The sequence below is a fragment of the Rhinolophus sinicus genome, linkage group LG09 (assembly GCF_036562045.2).
Source record: "Rhinolophus sinicus isolate RSC01 linkage group LG09, ASM3656204v1, whole genome shotgun sequence".
Classification (NCBI taxonomy): domain Eukaryota; kingdom Metazoa; phylum Chordata; class Mammalia; order Chiroptera; family Rhinolophidae; genus Rhinolophus; species Rhinolophus sinicus.
Window position 1 is genome coordinate 16,149,619 of NC_133758.1, and position 19,537 is coordinate 16,169,155.

Sequence of the window (19,537 nt, forward strand, 5' to 3'; positions counted from 1 at the left end):
TTCAGTTGTTCAGAAAATATCAATTTTATTGGCTTTGTGGCTTCTTTTGTCTCCTTTTCATGCTACTTGACTTTTGGCAAGTTCACTTCGTGTAGCACTTCCAGCAAATAGGTTTTGAGACACAGTGAAAAGTACAACAGGAAAAATGAAACAAAAATTCAAATCTACGTGTGGTTTCATGTATTCAAAATACAGGTGGGGGAAAGGAATCTTTTCATGATTTACCTTCAGGCAACATTTTGGTACTATACATAATTTTGGTATAACAATATAGTATCATAAACATTATATACAAAATACAAAAAAATCCACATTCATTTATTTCAACAAGAAATAACGAGAGACGTAAACTCAAACCCAAGAAGACAAAATTCCTCAAATTGGTCAGAAATCTTTATGAAGCTGAAATGAATTTTCACAGAAAAAAAACTTAAGAGTTCTTATTGATAATAAAGAAAATATACTTGAGTTTTGAATTTTCACATATATACCATACTTTTATCCCTTGATATCAAATAATTTTTGGAATTAGGTTTGTTAAATGTTTTTCACACCCAATTAAAAATTTTAAATCTTATTAAAATATTTTTTTCTATTTCTCAATATATCTAAAAGAAAACGATTGATACAATTTTATATTCACAATGCAATTTTTAAAATCTAATTGTTCTCATTATCTGCTTTAAGTTCCCAATTCAGCAGTCTCAATACTGTAGTCTCCTTTTTCCCCCTGAAAATCTCAAAATAAAAAATACTGAAATACGTAACATTTAATTACATCAATTCTTTAATTTCTTGAATATTTATCATTTAAGTTTTTTTCTTAGTTGACTCTACGTATTTTTTTAAAAAGGTTAAAATTAATCATTTGAAAAGTTTATTCCCTTTTTAGGTAAAAGACTAAAGGTCTATATTTAACAACAGGAAAATACTCCTTTGGTAAATATAATCAAATTTCTTAAAACATTAGTTATAACATAAATTTTTAGAGCAGGCTTGTCTTCTTTAGTATGGAGATATATTCTTACAAATCAGTGCTATTCAGAGCTATTACAGCATAATCCCTTTGGAGATGCTTTCTAAGTACACTACATATTATATCTGATCAATATATAATATGTAACTAGAAGTTTATTACCTGATATCTTTATCTTCTCCGCCTTCTTTAGAATCTGTCTAATAGTGGATTTCACTAAGCCTGGAGAGCGATCAAACCATATTCACCTAATGTTCACCCACTTAAAATCCGCATTTTTAACAGCTAGCCTTATTTTAATCATCAAAGTAAAGCTTTGTTTAATTATATACAAACTATTAGCTGTGAAGCAGAAGACCTCAGTCAGAAAATAGTGTGGCACTGGCAGAAATACCTCCACAGAGAAAATAAAACAAACTTAATTGTAGTGACTCTCAAACTGGACAAAAAGAACAGTATGACGACTCTTGACTCACTGTCCAAGAAACAAGACAGGTTCACTCTACGTTTTTTGACATGCAAGTTCTACAACAAAGTTCTCATATAGTGCTTTCAAATTGGAGGGGGGAAAAAAGCAAATTCTTTGGCCCAATATACTTAGAAATTCCTATTTGACAATAAAGCTACTTAGCAAAGATATTGCCATTTGGGTAAAGTGTTAATTTGTAGTATTTGCATATATAGATAGATATTCTTTAATTTCATCAGGCTTTTTAACATGCTTCATTAGTCACACTTTATAACTTAATTTTTAGCTTTTTGGTAAACATGTTTCCTGCTTACTAGAAATTCACTTGGTAGAAACTGCAAAATTATAGAGTTCTGTTCACTTTCAAGTAGAGACATACTTTAGACTACAGATTGCTTTAGTTAGTTCGGCTCTTAACAAAATAGCTTCAAAATAGTGTTGCTTTCTGATTTCCCATATTCACTTTCTTTAAGTTTAGTTACAAAACTTCATAAAGCAATTGGTCACTGATCTCATAGTTTTTACTAGTCCGAGCTAACCCCAAAATTAAAATCTGGGAAATAATATAATATTAAAATGCTAAATTCTCAAATATCCCCCCCCAAATGTTTTGTACACTGTCAAGTATTATCAAGATTATCTTACAGAAAATCAAAATCAAAGCATTAATTAAATGAGGTTCTCCTGGATTTTACAACAGAAAACCACATTTCTTTTAGCACTGAACGGCCCCATAATTGTTATCTGCAAACACAACATATCTTAAATATTTGATTTATGAAACTTTACATACTTCTATATCGATAAGGTACACCATAACAATTTTGATAGTCCTTTACGCTCCTCAAAAGTGGATGCTGACTATATCAAAAGTCTATTTCAACTTAAGAGCTTTTGGATAGAAACCAGTGCGAGTTTCTTGATGATCCAGAACCAGGTGATAAAACGATGAGGACTGAAGGTTAAGTCCATGTGAGCTCCAAGAACAGAAATCATCCATCTCTGAATATTAGACATTTGCTGACCTGAGTCCAAAGTCAGACTGTAGGACATGGTGTAAGTCCTTCCGGTTCACATTCAGGTATGTTGGCACAAAGTAAGGCTAGGTCACAAAACCTACAGACATTTTCAAGTTTGTTTGTTTTTTAAATGTATAATACTTGAACCAATCAGAATAATGTATAGCTTATAATTATTATTTTGTCAGTTTAAGCAATAGGAAAAAAAACACATTTTTGTTCTGTGGTGACTATTTATTGGTTAGACTTTTATTTTCCTCTTCACATTTTCGGTGACTGTTTTCCACTGGTATCATCAACCAGGTCTCTCAGGCGAGATAAATGATGCAAAGCCCTTCATTAAAAAGTATAAAATACATTATAAACCAATATTAAGTACTGAATAGGCAACGCAGACAGAAAATATGGTGATTACATTGTTTATTTTCAAAATTAGTATGAGGAATGAATTTATAGAGTAACTTAAGTATCAAACTTGGAGAATTTTTCCTTCTAAAACTTTGAGATTTGAATAATTGAGGGTTAAAACAATTCATCTAAAATTCTATAAACACTTACTGTAAAAATTATATTGTTGACATTCAAGTTATTTTGTTTTTTCAAAATTTGCCAAGTAAGATCAATAAGGAACAATAATAGGTATCATTTGTATCACATTTAAAATATTTTTTTCACATAATTTTCACAACAGATCTGTGAAATGATAGCTTTTCTTTTGGTATACTGTGTATATCATTTAAGAAATAAAGTACATAGTTCACATTTAACATGTACATTCAAGATAGCAAAATTACAAACAGCACTGAAAGATAAGTTACAGTTCTGAGGAAACTGAGCGTGGAGAAAACAAATGACAATTATGTTGAATAATGTAGTATAACAACAACCTGGTTTTTCTCTAAAATAAATCTAAAATTTTGTCAGGTATCAGTGGAGAAAATTCAATCATCCTTCAAACAAAACAGGGAGAGAGAGACCCTTAACTTTCTAGTCTTCCTCTAAAAAGACTGTTTGAGTTTTTCTTCTCCCCTACCCTACAGGTCCTACAGGGCCACTCAAAAAATTTCAATCAATCGTATTTCAGATCTCTACTAAGAGACCAAGAAAAATAGAAATAATGTAACAATGTGTGCAGTAATCTCTAATGGTTTATTTCTAAGGCAAGCTGAAAGGTAGTAACTACAGCACTCTAACACAGATTCAATAAATGTATATCAAATAAAATACATCTTTCACTTTACTCAGTATAAAGAGGTGGAGAAAACTAGTACTGTGGTTCCCCAAAAATAAGACTTAGCTGAACACTCAGCTCTAACGCGTCTTTTGGAGGAAAAATTAATATAAGACCTAGTCTTACATTTATATTATATTATATTAATTATATTATATTATATTATATTATATTATATTATATTATATTATATTATATTATATTATATTATATTATATTATACCTGGTCTTATAGTAAAATAAGACTGGGTCTTATATTAATTGTTTCTCCAAAAGACGCATTAGAGCTGACTGTCTGGCTAGGTCTTATTTTCAGGGAAACACGGCAGTGTTAATTACTGCATTATATCTATTTCCCATTTCTCTTTCTTGGACACTTTTATTCAAACGTAGTAAGAATATGGATTCTGCCACCCTTTTGGCAACTTCAATTAATTTTTGAGATTCTCATCTCCATTAACTAAATGACAACTCACCCAGTTACTAAATAATCAGGGGTAAAACTAACTACTCCCTAAAACTAACTACACCCTGTCATTTCTACATCCTTCAGTAATAGCTCTTTACCTAAAGAACTATTTTCTTCCTAGAGACACATACTTATGAGAAAAAAGATAATTTGTAAATATACTTGGAAACTCATCTTCCTTTTTCTTTTCAGGTTTGTTGTTTAACTACCTGTGATTCAAGAGAAAGAAAAGGCAAGTGGCTAGAATCTCATGTTTACAACTCAAAGGACCATAGATCCTTTGGATTTAGAGGGTCTATGAAACTGAATGAGGGGGAAAAAAATCCTCATCTTTATTTTCAGTAAATGCTATCTGTAAATTAGCATTTCCTTCCATTATGAATGTAAGCAACACACCAAAATCTATGACCTCATATGCCACAGAAATCAGATATTTTCATATCATATTATAGTCATTGCAGGAATCTCAAAGTTCTTTTATACTTAGACTATAGCTCAAAATTGTAATAGATATTAAACCCACTGCTAGGACATACGTAATCTAAGTCTTTCCGTCTACAGTCCAAAAGTTTCTATGACATAACTGACCAACTATCAGACAACTTTAAGCCTAGTTATTCATCCACTAAATAGTGAGGTCTCACTGGTGACTCAGACATCAATTCTTTTCAATATTCCCTTTCTCTAATTGTCTGATCAACATATGAAAGGTAAGTAAAAGCCCACACCATGGTTAATGTTTTTATTCAAGCTGTAAAAAAGGCCTTCATACAAATTATGTTTTTACAAAATAAATTAAAAATTGCCTGTATCTTAAATGTATTGTCTTATTTTAAACGGATTAATAACCACATATTACTAATCAGAAATTTATTTTAATATTTTCATAACTATAATTCAATATAACTAATTTCCCTTCCAGTTCTATGTAGTTTATTGTAAGCCTTTAAAAAACAACGTCAGGGAGAAAGGAGAGAAGAGGGGAAAGGTCAAGTGTGGAATGATGGGAAGGGAAAAAAAGCTAAATAGAAATGAAATTTCAGTCCCCCTACCTTGCTACACAATCAGCTGGCAGTTCCTTTCATTTAACCTTTACCTACCTTACTGAAAATAAAACAATCTACTTAGAGAAGAGGCTATCAAAAGTGACTGCTATTTCAAAGACATATGTAGGGAGACGTGGAGGATAAAATTGTAGAAGGAAATTATTCTTGATTTTCTTCTCTACAAAAGTGAAAAAAACAGGCTAATGGGGAAAACATCAATTTAAGAGTTATGCTACAACACTGGGTAGTCATTTACCTGAAAAAATGAAATAAAAGAAACTCATTTCTTATTGTGACAATTTATTGATGAGCATTAAAGTAAATACAAATCCACCCAAAGAAACTCAATAATAGACTGAACATATGAAAGCAATTTAAACTATATCTTAATTTACTTATTGGTATTTTGCCTTTGGTTTCCTTTCAGTACTACTATACTGACTACTCTCTTTAAATACTATTTACTGGTCTATATTCAGCTTAGTACTCAGGAAGAACAGAATGAAAAAACTTTTCAGAACAAACTGCCTACCACTCTATGAAGCAAAGTCTGAGTACATTAGAACAAAAAAAAATCTTTGCTTTAGGTTGTTTTGCAAGTCTGAAAGGTAATTTTCTCTCTCTCTACTATAGAATGAAGACCAGAAAATTAAGCAGGAAAAAAGAACTGATAAAAAACGGCAACTTTCTAGCTATCAAGTTTCGTCTTCAAATCATGGCCTTTAATATTGAGAATTACAAAATCTTACACCTTCATTTCCAAATTATATATACAACACATCACAAAGCCAAATACAAATTATTTTTGGATGATTCTGCAATCGTCTACTATTGCTTACCTTTATTGTATATGAGCAATATACTACTGCTCATTCTTCAAACCAGCCTTGGCTGATGGCTTACATGAAACAATAAAAGATTCTAGAAAAGACCCTTGCTCAAAAACTACAATTTTTTTTCATACACTTAACAGATTTCTCTTATGGATATTTCAGTTAATAACTTTTTATTGAGGTTTTAATATATAAATGCATAAAATAAAGCTAAGTATTATAGGGATGCGGAACAATTATAGTTTTGATTCCTACTAAAGCAAAATCCCTCTGGAAAAAATAACATTTTAAGCTGCTATCAGTCATTTATATTTCAGGTCCAATGAAGTATAGAGAACAGCTATTTTTAATGGAAGAATATAAGAAAACTGAGTGTCCAAGGGAGAAAACAGAACCCATAATAAGAGCTTGGAGTTTCCCAAGGGTAACGAAAGATATTTTAAAACTGCTTAGCAATCCAAACTGTTCAAAACAAAAACCGTTATTTGAGAAATGGAGAGAGACATAATAGGACTTGCACCCTAGGAAAGGTCATTAAAGCAAGCACTTAAGGAATAATCTACCTTTTGAAGAAGCTGAGTCTATTTATTTTAAAATACGAAAAGGTGATCATAAACCTACCCAGAACATTTTGCAGTCTAGAAAGAGGAATTCTGAGACTGAACTGACTTTAAATTGTCCTTTACAAAATCTCAATCTACAGACTGAAAATAGTGAAAAAATGTACTAACATGCTTTTGTATGCCTAAACTTACATCATGACAGTACAAATGTCTCATTCATAATATGAAATGTAAAGTAAAAGTCAAGTTAAGATTGCTTCAGCTAATCGAACAGAATCAATGCTAAAAGCCATCAATAAAATATGAATCTTCCTGTCTAAAAATGGCATTCTATACGTAGGCAAGACAATTGATTATCTAAACTAGAAAAAAGAAACTACTATTAAAAAATTCTGGCAAATGGTAAAAGCACCCACAATCAGTATCAATTTTTTTCGACGTTTAATTACTTAAGGCCCAGTGTTCATTTTCACCAAGCAAAATATCGTCCAGGATATATACTGTAATGAACACATTTAAGTCTGTGATACAAGTTCAGTTTCAATGCTTTTAAGAGCAATAGAAAGCTTGAGGTCATCTACTTTAAATTTTATAGCAGAATGAGATTTTTATCCTAATTAACTGAGGCTCTGCATCTACCATTTTGCCCGAAAATAAGACCTAGCTGAACCATCAGCTCTAATGCATCTTTTGGAGCAAAAATTAACATAAGACCCAGTCTTATTATAATATAAAACCGCATCTTATATTAGACCGGGTCTTATATAAATTTTTGCTCCAAAAGACGCATTAGAGCTGATGGTCTGACTAGGTCTTATTTTTGGGGAAACACGGTAGTATAAATGGATAATGCATCACTACCATTAATAAGTGTTAGCAAAACAGCTTATAGAATCAGACTGTCTGGTATGAATCCTAGTCCTACTTATTACTACCGTAGCTATCGTATTTTGTGTATAAAGCACTCCTGTGTATAATGCGCACCCACGTTTTTTGCCCAAACTTTCAGGGAAAAAAGGATCTTTCATTTTAATTTTCCAAAAGGTTTTCCACGATTTTTGTAAAAATATCAGCTAGATTGCTAGCTCCTGCCTAAAGTGTATGAAATGTCGCGCTGTTCACCCTACGGTAATAAAGTCCGCATCACCTCTCTTATCAAGTCAAGAGTCACTCTGTGGACAACAATACATCGCTCTTCGTTTCATTTTGTTGAATTGTTGGCCGAGATTATTTTGATTGCAAGCTTGTCGTAAGTTCAACAAAAGCTATTATTGTATTCCAGGGTATTATTTTGCTTATAGATATCATTATTGATTTCTAGAGTTACACTTTTAACTCATAAGCATAAATAAAAGACTTAAAAACATTTATATAGATACGGAATTAGTGCTACCCATGTATAATGTGCATCCTTATTTTTCCCTCATAAATTTGGGGGAAAAGGTGCACATTATACACGGCAAAATACAGTCTGTAACCTTACAAAATTTACTTTATTACTTGATTGTTTTTTATTACTTGATCTGTATTATAATAGTAGTACTTAACCTCATAGGGTTAAGAGCACATGAATTACATTAAAAAACACTTAGAACACTGACACTTGGTAAATGTTCAATAAATATTAGTTACTATCATTATTTACTGAGTCCTACTAGGTATGGGGCACTACATCAAACTACTATGGCAAACTATCCATTATTTCTACCCAGACTATAAATTAAGTGGTGAGGGAAAAATCATACAGATATATATTTTTTAAACTATGAAAACTACATATATGTGTGTGTGTGTATGTGCGTGTGTATGTATATGTATATACCATGACAATTACTCATTAGTTTACATCTAATGTTTCACTTTTCCACTGCTTCCTTAGATAACAGAATCCTAAGCAAATTCTGAAAGGACAAAAAGGTAGACGTGATTTGTTTAGCCCCACTTACAGCCAAGTGAAATGGTGTTAGAAAAGTGAAAAATTTTAATCTTATCATTTCCTAAGCTTAGTACACCATCTACTGAGGGAACTTCAAATTCATACACCAAACCCATAATACCCCTCCCTTCTGCCAATAAGGAAAGACTTGTATTCTTCCCCATTTTTTAACTTCAGATAATATAACTAAGAAATAGTAACTAAAATTTCTGTGGAAATATGTCAAATGATATTTATAATTATTATATTTATTCTAGAGGAAATATATGAAAACACATTTCATGAACAAGTTGTTCTTCCAGAATATCCACTACAATACTATCTCAAATTATTGCTATTGTTCAGAAATGAAAAGAGAATCTCATTAGGCCATTCATGTTCATTATATTTTAGATGTCTAAGGTTATCTCATTAGGTCCTAAGAACATTTTAAATAGGAAAGAGCACGGGTCTAACAGAAAACTTCAGAACTAAACAATATGTTTCAAGAAGCTTAAATATACCTACTCTATCCTTAGAATTACTTAATTCCATCCTGTAACTTTCTGATTTTAATCAAAGGGATGGCTAAAATGGATTTGTATCCATATTTTCAGAAATTAGTAGAGAATACTTACTTTTGAAGTGACCTAGTAATAGGAACCATGTTTTCCTTCAATTGTAATTTGGAGAAATCATCTTCTGAAACCTATTATTAAAAATACCAAATACAACAAAATACTGAAAATATTATATAATTATAAACTTAAATGCTATTTAATGTGATTTAAAAGAACATTAAAAATATCATCTTCATTTCCAATGAAATAATTCTAGCAAATAATTTTCAGTGAAGCAGTAATATTTTTATTTTCCCTTTCTTCTAAAAATACAACTACCATTTAGATTCATCTTTCAATTGTCCTAAAGTATGCTTCTAAATGTATGTCAAAAAATCAAATCTTGACTTAAAATTATGACTTTACTGAACTAGGTTATGACTCAATAAGGTTTAAAAGGAAAAGGACAGATTACATGCTGTATGTTAATGTTATGATCATTAGAATATAAAGAGAAAAATTAAGAAATACAACTCAAATGAGCGGGCTATGATAGTTCCCAAGAGCTGACCTACTCATTTGTAATAAAACTGAATTTCATAAAGCTCTACTGAATAACAATAACAAAAGAAACAATAACAATAAAAACATTTATTAAGTGTTTTTAAGGTATTATTTTTAAATAATTTAAGTATTGTTATTTAATTTTAGTAAGTTTTTATTAGAAAATAATTATTTTAACAATAAGGTATTTATTAAGTTTTTATCAGGTGCCAAACACCATAATATAATCACTTTACATAATTTATCTCAATTTCTCAACAACCTCGTTTTACAGAAGAGAAAATTAAACTTAAAGAGATACAAATATTGCACTTGCAAGTAAGTGGCAGAATTAGAACTTACAATCAGACTTGGGAGAATATAAACTCTATATTCATAAATACTATGCCACTGTGAAGAAAATTCAACCCCTACAATATAGCAGCCCAAAACAGAAAGATTTCCAAATTCGTAGGAAATATACAAAAATACAATGGTTTTAAGATAAAACTTTACATTAATTGTATTCAGAAGTCAATAAACACATGGTAACAAAATTTAATTTCAGATGACAAAGGTATATGGAGACGTCTAATGTTGAAAAGGATTTCCAGATCTCCCCAATTGTAAATATGTTAGACTATATAGAATAATTTTGTAGGGCATTAAAAAAACAACTCTGACAATCCTTTCATACTGTAGTTGTACAATATTATCTTCATATCTCAATAAGATGTTGTATTTCTAATCATAAATAAAACAATCCATTCAGGGGTATACAACTACAGTATACCCCTAGTATTCAATTCAATACAGTAATATTCAATACAGTAATACTATTCAATTTGAGTAAAACAGTACAATTTTTCTCAATTCGGAAAAAAATAGTACAACTCTACAGTATGTGTTGTGTATTAACATAAAAACAGAGATCTAACTAAAAAAGACCTGGAAAAGAAATCTTATCTCTTCACAGATTTCAATTCATAAATCAAGTTTGTGCTTACTTGCTTAATTTCTCCTTTTGGCTCTGTGGTTTTATTCTGATTAAAACTTTCTTGTACTGCTTGAAGATTAAATAACATTTGTTTTAGGGCTTCAACAGGACCATGATGTTTTCCTCCAGAAAGGGTACAGTTCTAAGGTTAAAACAGATGAGTGATTAACCACCCAAATTTGGGGGCAAAACATTGTATTTTGTATTATTTCCCCCATTATAAAATTAATGCAAAAATGAAAACAATGCATGTCAATAAAGTGTTTTTAAAAAATCAAAATTAGAGGTGGCCATTTAGCTCAGTTGGTTAGAGCACGGTGCTAATAACACCAAGGTTGCCGGTTCGATCCCCTGTGAACTGCGCCCTCCTTTAATAAAAATAAAAAATAAAAATTGTATGTAACTCATCACCTCCCCTTACCCAGTCCCAAGATGAAGTTACTTAGAGCCAATCATTATAAACAGGTTGGCATATTCTTTCTAGTCTTTGTTTGCTCTTTTAAAACAAATAGTACATGTTTACATTTGCAATTGCATCCATTTAGCATGTTTAAAATCATAGATTTTCAGAAAGAACTGAAAGGTTCCCAGAGAGTAGATAAGCCAACATCCTCTTTTCAAGTGTGTAGATGAAGCTGATTATCAGCTGAGCAAGGACTAGAATTTCAAATACAGTATTCTCTGCACACTTTTAAATGTTTTCACACAGAGAATGCTGCTTTTCCACTTCTTCAACGCTGGCCACACATTACTTGCTACCCCAAAAAACACTCATACCTCAATTATCACTGGTCTTTCCTGCATCCAAAGAAGGCAATAAATAGCACTGAGCCAAAAAAGCTAGTCCAAATTCTTTTAAGAGAATCTGTAAGGGATATTTTTAACCTTCTTTTTAAAAAGTCTATCAACCTATAATTTTTATATCTTTCAAATGAGTTGCTGTGTTCTGACGACTATCCACAAAGTGACAATTAAGCTTAAGATGTCTGTAACTTAACATATTTCCACACAGGCAATGTAATGTGTGTACTATTTAAACTTCAAATCTAGAAGTTGTTGACTAGCATAAGAATATTAGAAGTGGGTTCTCACTGGTGAAGAGATTCAAAGTTAAGCATAGCGGCTAAAGATTTTAAAGCCACTCTCCACAGCTATATGAACAGGATGTAAGAAACAAATGATGTGGGAATGTAAAATGATGCAGCTGCTATAGAAAATACTATGGCAATCCCTTAAATATTAAGCATAGAATTACCATATGACCCCGCAATTCCCTTTCTGATTATATACCCAAAGAAGTGAAAGCAAAGACTCAAACAGATATTTGTATACCCAGGTCATAACAGCATTATCCACAACAGCAAAAGGTGGAAGCAACCCAAGTGTCCATCAGATGCCTGGATAAATGAAACACGGTATATACATACAATTCAGTCTAAGAAAGGAAGGAAATTTTGACACATGATACAATATGGATGAACCTTGAAGACACAATGCTAAGTGAAATAAGCCAGTCACAGAGGACATATATGATTCTTTGATATGATGCTAAGGATGGAATTGTGTCCCCAGAATTCATGTTGAAGCCCTAACCTCAAATGTGCCTGTATTTGAAGGCAGGGCTGTAAGGAGGTAATTAAGGTTAAACGAGGTTATAAGGGTGGGGCTTTGATACCAAAGGATTAGTATCCTTGCAAGAAGAGAAACCTGAGAGCTTGAGGAAAGGCCATGTAAGGACACAGTGAGGAGCCAACCTAAAAAACTCCTTATGGCCTAAACTGCAACAATTTGATCAATAAATAAATAATAATACTGTATTACAATCTAGAATAGTTATCTATTAGTCCCTCCTGATATAATTTAATAAATAAATGGGGGAGAAGGAACTCTTCATTACACAAGAATTTCAATTGATAATGTAGAAGACAAGATCCACCAATGGATACTAAAATCAGTGAATGAACGTTTGAGACCATTTGTATAGTCTTAAGTAGGTCCCCTAAGATATTTACTATTACAAGGGGAAACTGTAATTTTACTAGAGAGAAAGCCAGTAGATACCAGGTGTTCAAGATCACCAGAACAAGTTTTAACATGTTATTATAACTTTATATAAGAGGTGTGATCACAAAATACAGTGAATGTTTACACTTTTAAAAAATTACAGTAAAAGACGCATTGCCATTAATCCCCCCCTCAAAACATTCCCTCTTGCTTCGAACACACTTATCCCATCATTATTGCCACTTTCTGAAGCTGTTCTGGAAGTCCTCTTTTGTGAGTATCTTTAGTTGTGCTGTCATGGCTGCCTCGATATCCTGAATCGATTCAAAACATTTACCTCCCATGGTCATTTTGACTTTGCGGAAGAGCCAGAAGTACCTGATGCCAAATCGGTGAATAACGTGACGTCATACCGTAATGCTTTTGACAGAAATTGCTGTACCAGCAGCGATGTGTGACACAGAACAATGTCATCAGGGAAGATGAAACTGTTTGCCCATTTCTCGGGCTATTTTCTATGCATAACGTTTCTTAAGCGCTCTAATAGGCCCTTATAATTTTCAGAGTTCACCATAGTGTTTCTGGGTATAAACTCAGCTTGCACAATTCCATCAAGGTCAAAAAACACGATTAACATCACCTAGATATTAGATCTTGACTGATGAGCTTTTTCCGCATGAGAAGAACTGGGTGATTTCCATCGAGAACGCTGAACCTTGGTTTCAGGATCATAACCATACTCGTAGACTCAAGTTTCATCTCTTGTGATGACATGTCTCAAAAAGCTGGAATCTGAAGTGGCATGATCATGTAACTCCAATGACACTAACGAATGATGTTGCTTTTGTTCCACAGTCAAAATGTGTGGAACAAATTTCGCACTCATGTTCAAATCTGTTGTTAAAATGCTTTGAAAGGAACCATAAGAGATGTTCAGCTCCTCAGAAATGTGCCTAATAGTCAATCGCCTGTTTGATCAAATCATTTTGCTTACTCTTTCAACATTCTCTTGGGTTTTTAATGTTGAAGGATGACCCGATCTCTCCTGTCTTCAATCAATTCACAACCATTACGAATCACTCGAACCACTTGTAAACCGTCTTCATGGTCACTGCAGCATCACCATAAACTAATTTTAACATTTCGTGTGTTTCTTTAGTACTTTTTTGCAGTTTAAAACAAAATTTCTTGTTAATACATTGTTCATGATCAATGATTTAGAGTATACTTTAAAACACACCTTCTCTCAACTATAGCTTACACCTGACTGACTGCACCAAACAAGTTGAAATTTGTCACACACTGTTACTAAGATTCAATGTGCCACTTCCCATGTTGAAGATCCCTGCCTTTCCATTGGATGGCACTCAGCAGCAACATTCACCATATTTTTTGATCACATCTCATATTATTATATTATTGTATTAACATGTTGCTATGGACTGAACGCTTGTCCCCCTAAAATTCATATGTTCAAGCCTAATCCCAATGTGATAGTATTTGGAGGAGGAGTGTTTGCGAGGTAATTAAGTTATGAGGGTGGAGCCACCATGAATGGAATTTGTGCCCTTTTAAGAACAGATACAAGAGAGCTTGCTTCCTCTCTTCTGTCTGCCATGTGAGAACACATGGAGAAGATGGCCATCTTCAAACTAGGAAGCAGAATCTCATCAGACCCCTTCACCTTAGACTTCTCAGCCTCCAGAACCATGAGAAATGTTTGTTGGTTAAGCCACCACCCAGTCTCTGGCATATTTATTACAGTGGCACAAACTAAGATCAATAGATCATGAGCCCTCTGATCTGATGCACTGAGAAGGGCATAGCATAATTTCTGCTGCATTCTTGCCAAAATGCATAAACCTCATTCTAATCATGAGAAAACTTTAGACAAACCCAAATTGAGGAATTATCTACAAAACAGCCAACTGACCAGTACTCTTCAAAAGTGTCAAGGTCATGACAGACAAGGAAAGACAGGGCATTTTAACAGACTGAAGTAGGTTACGGAGACATGACAACTAATTGTAACGTTGAATCTCGGATTGGATCCCGAAACAAGACCTTGATAGAAAAACTGGTAAAATTAGAGTAAGTATTGTGCCTAAGTTAATTCCATTTGTGATCATTATGGTGAGATGTTAACATAAGGGAAGCTGGGAGAACGGTAACAGGAACTATCTGTATCTTTTTCACAACTTTCTATATACATAAATTAAAAACAAACAAGTAAAAACACTCTGGTAATGAGGTTATGTGTGTATGATCACGGGAAAATGGATGTGTATGAGCAAGGGGAAAGGGACGGTTGGTCGGTATTTAACACTCATCCATCTCAAACCTAAAAAAACTTCAGTGAAGTTGTTCCCCTACCAGTGCTCCTTATTTAAGTAAATGGCACCACCCAATCCTTTAGTTGCTTGGCTCAAACATCCTGGATTCATTCTTTGAATCCTCTCTAACTCCATCATAGCAGGTCTATCTTCAAAACGCATCCCAAGTCTAACAATTTCCGTCCACCTCCAATGCACCGTTATTCCACGCTTCTACAATCCCTACCCTGAAAGACTGCAAAAGCCTCTCAACTTTTCTGCTCCTTCTCCAGCTCCTCTTAAGTCTATGCTCCATACAGCTGCCATTTTACATTTTAAATGTAGATCTGATCATTTCATTCCTCCAGTGACTTATGACTCAAAAATGTACAGTCTTCATTCCATAGCTCTCAAGACCCTACATGATCTGGCTCCTCGTCACCTACCTCTTAGCATTCTTTCCCTCATTCCTTTTGACTGAGGTACACTGACTGGACTCTGATATTCCTTGAACACGCACTTACTATTACCTCTACACGTAAAGTTATTTCCCCATGGATACTTGGCTTATTCACTCATTTTAGGTTTTTGCTCAAATATCACCTCGTTAGACAGGCCATTCCTGACTACCCTATCTAAAACTACCCTCATTTCTCTATCCCAATCCATTTTTCTTCATAATACTTATAGTACTCCCTTATATACTAAATGTTCTATTTTTGCTTCTCTCTCCAACTGGAATTTAAAAAAAGGGGCGGGGGGGCAACCGGATAGCTCCATTGGTTAGAGTGCGAGCTCTTAACAAAAACGTCGCTGGCTCAATTCCCGCATGGGATGGTAGGCTGCGTCCCCTGCAACTAGATTGAAAAACGGCGACTGGACTTGGAGCTGAGCTGCACCCTCCACAACTAGATTGAAGGACAACGACTTGGAGCTGATGGGCCCTGGAAAAAATACACTGTTACCCAATAAAAATTGAAAAAAAAAAAAAAAAAAAAAGAAAAGCCGAGACAAGGATTTCCTGTCTCTTATTCACAACTAGGAATATAATTTCTAGAATAGTGCTTGGTACTCAAATGTTTGTCAAATAAATATTTGATAATTAAGCTACACTTACCCAGCATCTGCTATAGCATCTTATATGGAGGTCTAAGGTCAGAACTATTCTGACAGCCTCAACTTTCTCTAGTAAATTTCAATGGAGAAAAAAAGACATTTTATTAAATTTTTTAGCTAATTTTTATTTTGTCTATTCACCCTCTCAAATCTTCCAGATGTTGAGATCCCAAAAGTATTATTTCAATATTTAACACCATGGCTTATATTTCTTAATCAAATTATATATCATTAACTTTCCCATTTTAAATTATTTAAATTTATAATTCTATCTTAGCAACACAACTCTCAATTATCAACTGCCCTATGGGAAAATATGATTTACTCTGTAATGGTCTGTTTTATGTTTTCCAGAAAAGAAAACAAAACAAAACATTATAATGACGATTTAAGCTCAATCGCTTATATCCCAGGCCCCTCCACTTTAGAATACTAAAATAAAATTATCAATAATTCTACGAGTGATGGTTTCCTAGATGTGTTGGGGAAGAGGGGATTTGGGTCATTTTTTATTTCATAGAATATAGATAACATAGAAATTAATATCTATATATTAGTAATCTTTTAATAAGTTTAAAAAATTAACTTCACCCACCTGATTATCATTATCTAAAAAGTCTTCAGGGAACGCTTCAGCACACTTTGCACTTGAAGCTTGCTGAGGACTGTCATCAGAATTAACAGGAACAGGAGATTTGCTAAACAGAATTTAAGATACAAGACAGCAATTAAGTTCCCAATTTATAAACATTAGACTGTATATAACTGAATGGTTATCATTTAAATACAAATGATCACAAAGAAAGGACCATTATATGTATGATTCCTATTGATGTTGCTTGGTAAGTCCCTCATTTTCTCCCTAGTTCTGATACCAAAACTAACCCTCCCCATCTCCTTGCTTCTCCTTGAAAACTTTAAGGAAAAACTATAAAGAAATTAAAGACATTAGTTATCAACTAAATAAATAAGCCTTCAACTATAGGCTAGGTTCCAAAAGCTCAGTTGTCTGAAATAAGCAGTACATTTTCCCAATTAAACACTGTTAGTTACCCAATGATAATATACAAAACCCCCACAAATTTATAAGATTTTCTACTGGGATGGCAGTTATATATGCTCTTCCACATCACAACAATAAGACAGACATCCCTCTCCAGAACTAACACTAACGTAGAGGACAGATTAGAGTGGGAAAAAATCAATTTTGAAATTAAAACTGAGTTCAAATCCCAATCCCACTCACTATATGACCCTACGTAACTTAATTATCCAAACTCCAGTTTCTACATTTGTAGTCCACTTATCTCACAGAAGTATTGCATAAATTAACTCTATGTACCTGATACGTTTAACAAGTGCTCCATAAATATTAATTTCTTTCTTGATGTTCATGGGGTAGAAGGGTAGTCCCAGCAAAAGTAAGAATTTTCCCCAAACCAAAATTCTATTAGTCACAGAGAAAAAACTCATTCTATCGCTCTCTCATTTATATATCAATATGCTATTTTTTTCTTATTAGCAGCATTTCATTATTGATTTGATTTGAAATTCACTATGAGTTTTTTTATAGCTCCCAGTAGTTTTTTCTACCATTCTTTACTAAGAGTTTATACATCCACCCATCATCATCAAAAAAATTTACCTGATCATTGAAGATAGGTGCTGGGTACATAGGGATTCATTATACTATTGTTCTACTTTTATATTTGTTTGAAATTTTCCATTACAGAAACTTAAACAAACAAAAAAGGAATTATCTGGCTGTGGTTGTGTTCAATCTTTTAGTATACTACCTTGTGCATTTCTAGGTCGATTTTTATTTTTATGACAGATTGATAATAATTTGTCAATGTCACACTGAGGCCAGGTCTATTCCTCTCTCACAATCCATCACTGATTTTATATACAAACATACCTATTCTTATATGAATTCAACCTTCTAAAAACTACTGTATGCAAGGTCCTGGGTCAAACCACTGATGATAATAATTACATTAGTCAAAAGTTATATTACCTAATTACAAAATACATTGAATGCATTAAAAAATTTTACTCTTAAAATGCCTGATACTATTTGCTCACCCATTTTGGTTCCAACTAAAAGCAAAATATTGCAGCTATGGTACTTTACAAATACACAAACCAACAAATAAGAAATTCAAAAAACAAGAAAGATAAATTTAAGAATTAAATGAGCTATAATAATTATTAACCCATTAAAAAATATGTATCATTGAACCAACAATTGAGAAATGAAGCTAAACAAAGGAAAAAAAATATTCTGGATAATCACCACCACCATTACAATTTACAAAAGAGATCATTCAGTAGTCAAAAACTGTCCTAAGTACCTTACATTTTCTAATCAACTGAATCCTCACAACAACCCCAAAGTGGAAGGACTTGTACAAAGTAGAAGTTGTACAAAGTAGACATAACTTGCACAAGGTCTTAATGAGGAAGTGACAGAACTGGGATTGCAAACCAATTATTATAGTCAGGTACGTATTTAAAAAAAAAAAAACAAACCATTCAATTAAGAGTAATCAAAAAAGAAAAATCCATGAGTTAATAAACTCTATCTCTAACAAAATAAAAGTTTAGAAAACTAAAGATAATAAATATCAGAACGTAAGGCAGGATACAAGGTTACCAAGAATGCATCTCTAAGGAGTCTAGATACAATAATAGCACTAAGAAAAAAAGCTTTCCTATCTAAACTCCCAATCCTTAATCCATGCTCACATTCAGTTTCTCGGTGAATTTTTTAGATTATTCTGAGAAACTATGTCATATTAAGGTTAAGCACACAAATTAAAACAATCTTAGGGAGTATAAAAATATATACAATAGACCACATTAAAAAATGGACCATCATTTCAGGAAAATAATGACTAAAAGAGAAAGTAAAATATAAAGAGAAAATAAAATATAAATGAAAAGAAATGGATAATTCTTAATATACTGAAAGATTACAGACGGAGAAGTAAAATTAAAGTAACAAGAACTTCATAGCACTCCTCCATTTAAAAATAGATGCTTTTGTTTCTAATTTCTCACATGAAACACATATCAATATTTTACAGTACAACAAAAGGAACATGTAACAAAGACACAAGTTACACAATGTATCTAACATTATGAAACATTACACCCTCTTGTGGTAACAAATGAAAAAAGCAATATAAAGCAAGGCAACACTGAACACTATGTTCTATAGAATTACCATGTTATTACCATTACTAATTATCATTCAGTTATTTAAAAAATAAATTAGATGTTCACATATTTTTCATTTGGAAAACAGTTTTTCCATTATAACTTACTTACAAAGTAACAGGAATATTTTCCCATGATCTTTCTGCTTCAAGTTTATCTAACGAACAAGGACTGTCGTCCTGTTTCAAAGACTTTGGTAATTCTTCAGTACAATGTTCTAGATTTCTCTTGGCCTTCAGGATAAGCAATTCAATTTTGTCAC

The 19,537-nt window shown here is 32.6% G+C and overlaps 1 protein-coding gene across 6 annotated transcripts in view; it reads right to left on the reverse strand.

Moving 5' to 3' along the window:
• Positions 1–19,537, reverse strand: part of LG09H18orf54 (linkage group 09 C18orf54 homolog) — a 24,370-nt gene continuing 4,833 nt past the window's right edge. For 3 of the 6 annotated variants that reach the window (XM_074339957.1, XM_019721964.2, XM_074339953.1), the window contains exons 5-9: positions 19,387–19,537; positions 16,649–16,751; positions 10,632–10,763; positions 9,160–9,230; positions 1–2,798 (exon numbers count right to left, since the gene is read on the reverse strand). In XM_074339957.1, coding sequence (XP_074196058.1) covers positions 2,726–2,798; positions 9,160–9,230; positions 10,632–10,763; positions 16,649–16,751; positions 19,387–19,537 — 530 coding nt within the window. In that variant the 3' untranslated portion in view covers positions 1–2,725. The other 3 variants (XM_074339954.1, XM_074339956.1, XM_074339955.1) reach the window with 3 other exon arrangements.